Source organism: Merops nubicus, unplaced genomic scaffold (assembly GCF_000691845.1).
Source record: "Merops nubicus isolate BGI_N331 unplaced genomic scaffold, ASM69184v1 scaffold43603, whole genome shotgun sequence".
Classification (NCBI taxonomy): Eukaryota; Metazoa; Chordata; class Aves; order Coraciiformes; family Meropidae; genus Merops; species Merops nubicus.
This window is the reverse complement of record NW_008597696.1, coordinates 2,021-4,752: the sequence shown is the minus strand read 5'-3', so window position 1 is coordinate 4,752 and position 2,732 is coordinate 2,021. Positions and strand designations below refer to the sequence as shown.

Genomic DNA, 2,732 nt, shown 5'->3' with positions numbered 1-2,732 from the left:
GCAGTAGAGGCTGTAGATTTTATTAGTTAGCCACAAAAATGTGTTTGTGCTCAGCATGAAACCATACTCTTTTTTACTTTGACCTTGGCTAGCAGAGCCAAAAACTTAACAGGTCAAAACAGCTCCATCAGACACCGCTGATTTAATATCCAATTAGTTTGCAAGTCAGGATGTTTCTACAGTTCTCACAAACATTTTACCTTTTAGGTTTCTTCTCTCTTTCTTTGCCAATACTTTCTTCTGAGGTAGAGTTGTTGAATTGTTATTTTTGTTATGAGACAGCCCTTGGCTAACACTCAATGGTTTCCAGTTCAATCTCTTCAGTTGTACTTGCTGCAAATAGAAGGATATTATTATTGATTGGCAAATGGATTAGAAGGCCAGTGTTCCAAAATTAACAGTGCTGTGTTAATAGCTGAGACGTTTTGAACTTTTTAATATTAGAGACATTTTGAAATTTTTAATATTAGCTCAAGCTTTCTCATCTACAATTAGGCTTTAAATACATATTTTCAAAATATTAATCACATAAAAAGTCCCTCACGGTCTTTAAATTAAAGACTTAATCTTCCAACACAAGAAGACTAAAAGCACTATGATAACTAACATACATAGAGCCTGTCCTTATCTCTCTCTCCTAATGGCTTCTGAAAGGAGGGCTCTTCTAAGGTGGAACTGAAGCAGAAGTTAGGTCCCTGCTTTGGATCACGTTCTGGGAGATGACAGAGCAAGTCTCCAGAACTGTAGTTTTCCTGAACTCTGCCAAATAACAGTGTTCAGTTCAGTTCTCTAGGAATATTTGCTTTAAGGGGAGGATGAAGAGGCTTCATCCAAGTAAAAGCCCATATTTTCTGGTATGATAGGAAACTTTTCAGTAGCTACAGAAGCTTGTGAGCTGTGTGTGCACTGTGAAAACAGCAGCAGCTCTTAGAGCTGGAGGTGAGCAGCAGAAGGAAAGAGACAGGTCAAGTAAAATTCATCTTGTATGAGGTTTTGCAGAGCTGGCACAAAGTCTGGGCAGTGAAGCTTGGGAGTCTTGAGTGTCTGTGTTGGTCTAGTAAAATACTGTTGCTAAGGCTGCTTGTAACCTAACAGCTTAAGCAGCACTTATTAAAGAAAGACCTTTTACCTACAGGGCAAAAAACCCACTTGTGGTTCTGCACTTACAAAGAAGGGAAGTTAACGCCTGAAATGTTTTGAAATGGTAAAAGAAACCTTTTGTTCCAAGGATGTGCCCAGAGCTTGAGCCCAGGCCTAAACCAAACATCCCTGGCTGTGGCTTGGAAATTTCTTCTCTAATGTGTAAGTGCAGCCCTTGTGTTCCCTTCATCTGCTTTTCATAACTGGTGTCCTTGGCACATTTAGGAGTCTGGTTTTGGTACTAGTCAGTGTTTGCTGGAGTCTGCTCTGAATCAAACATGAAGACAGATGAAAGGAGGGTTTGAGAGGAGAGGGAGAAATGCAGTCCTCCGTGAAGAGAGGCGGGGGCTGCTCCCAAGGGCCATTTGGTGCAGACCCTGGGGGCACACACCCTGACTTTGACTCATGCCCTCCAGTGGGGGATGCAGCTCTGGCCTTTTCTCTCTGAGTTTTGCAGTTAGCAATGTTGGGAAATGTTTTGGGGTCTCTGATGTACAGCATATAAGGTAAATGTCTTGTGGATCATTTTGCAACTAAATACCTATCATTCCATTGCCTCAAATATTAAAGAGTTGAACAAGGTAACTTGTTTTATCTTCCAGTCTTGTTTCTCAATGTCCTTGTTTCTCAGTTTCCCTGCTTAGCACCTTTATGGCTCAAATCACAAGTGAAATTTTCAAAATTCAGACCTACAAACCTATACCCTGACTGCGTTCTTAAAGAGATACCTGTTAGTTTGTGTGTCTTCTTCTGAAATAGATGCAGAGATTTATTACACAACCACATGAAGCAGATTAAAATGGCAGATACTGCAGCAAGAAATGCAAAGAGAACTGCTACAAAGTGTAGATCTTCATAGATAATCTCTGCAGGGAGGACAGAAATAAAAATTCATATTATAAAATTGATTATGAGCAGATGAATGTTTAAACACAGAGCCAAGAACTCCCATCAAGTCCGTACCATAAACGTTGACTATGATGGTGCCGTAGGTGTTGGTTCCGTACTCCTCTGTTACAGTGACAAAATAGTAGCCAGCATCTCTCATGCCCACATTCAGAAGCTGTATAGAGCCGTTTTCAAAAGTAGTCACTCTGTCCTTGTAGACTGTGGATATGTTGACAAAATTCCCACTTTTCCACTCGACAATCTTGGTGGTGCCCCAGCTTGACACATGCTTCCACTCAATCGTGGCAGCACCTCTGCTTGAGTATTCCACCGAGAGGAGGATGTTTTGTGCTACTGTTGCATTGATGTTGGGCTGTGGGACAACTAAGGATACTCCTCCGGGAGCTGGAAGGCAAAGAAGGGTGATGAGGAGGTAATGAGGGTGACGTGGAGGTGATGCTGCACTGACCACCCAGGGCAGGATGGTACCTCTGGGGTGTGATCCATCCTACCTATGTCACTGGTCTGTTTTGAGAGGGTGCATTCTGTTTTGCAGTTTCTCTTTCTGCTGACCATAAAAGGAACATACACACAAATTAAAGACAAAACAGACATTTTTAGTTGGTGATAGTCAGGAGGAACATTTCTACCATACAAGACAAGTAATAGCAAGTGTTTCAGTACTCAAGGGGAGAGAGTTTAGA

At 41.7% G+C, this 2,732-nt stretch overlaps 1 protein-coding gene across 1 annotated transcript; it reads right to left on the bottom strand.

Moving 5' to 3' along the window:
- Positions 1–289: 289 nt before the first annotated feature.
- Positions 290–2,433, bottom strand: VSTM5 (V-set and transmembrane domain containing 5; the record flags this gene model as incomplete). The annotated part of the gene is made up of 3 exons (XM_008936788.1): positions 290–333; positions 1,869–2,006; positions 2,104–2,433. Coding segments are annotated over 3 exons (512 nt in total), but the record flags the coding sequence as incomplete, so codon positions are not given.
- Between the last annotated feature and the right edge of the window lie 299 nt (positions 2,434–2,732).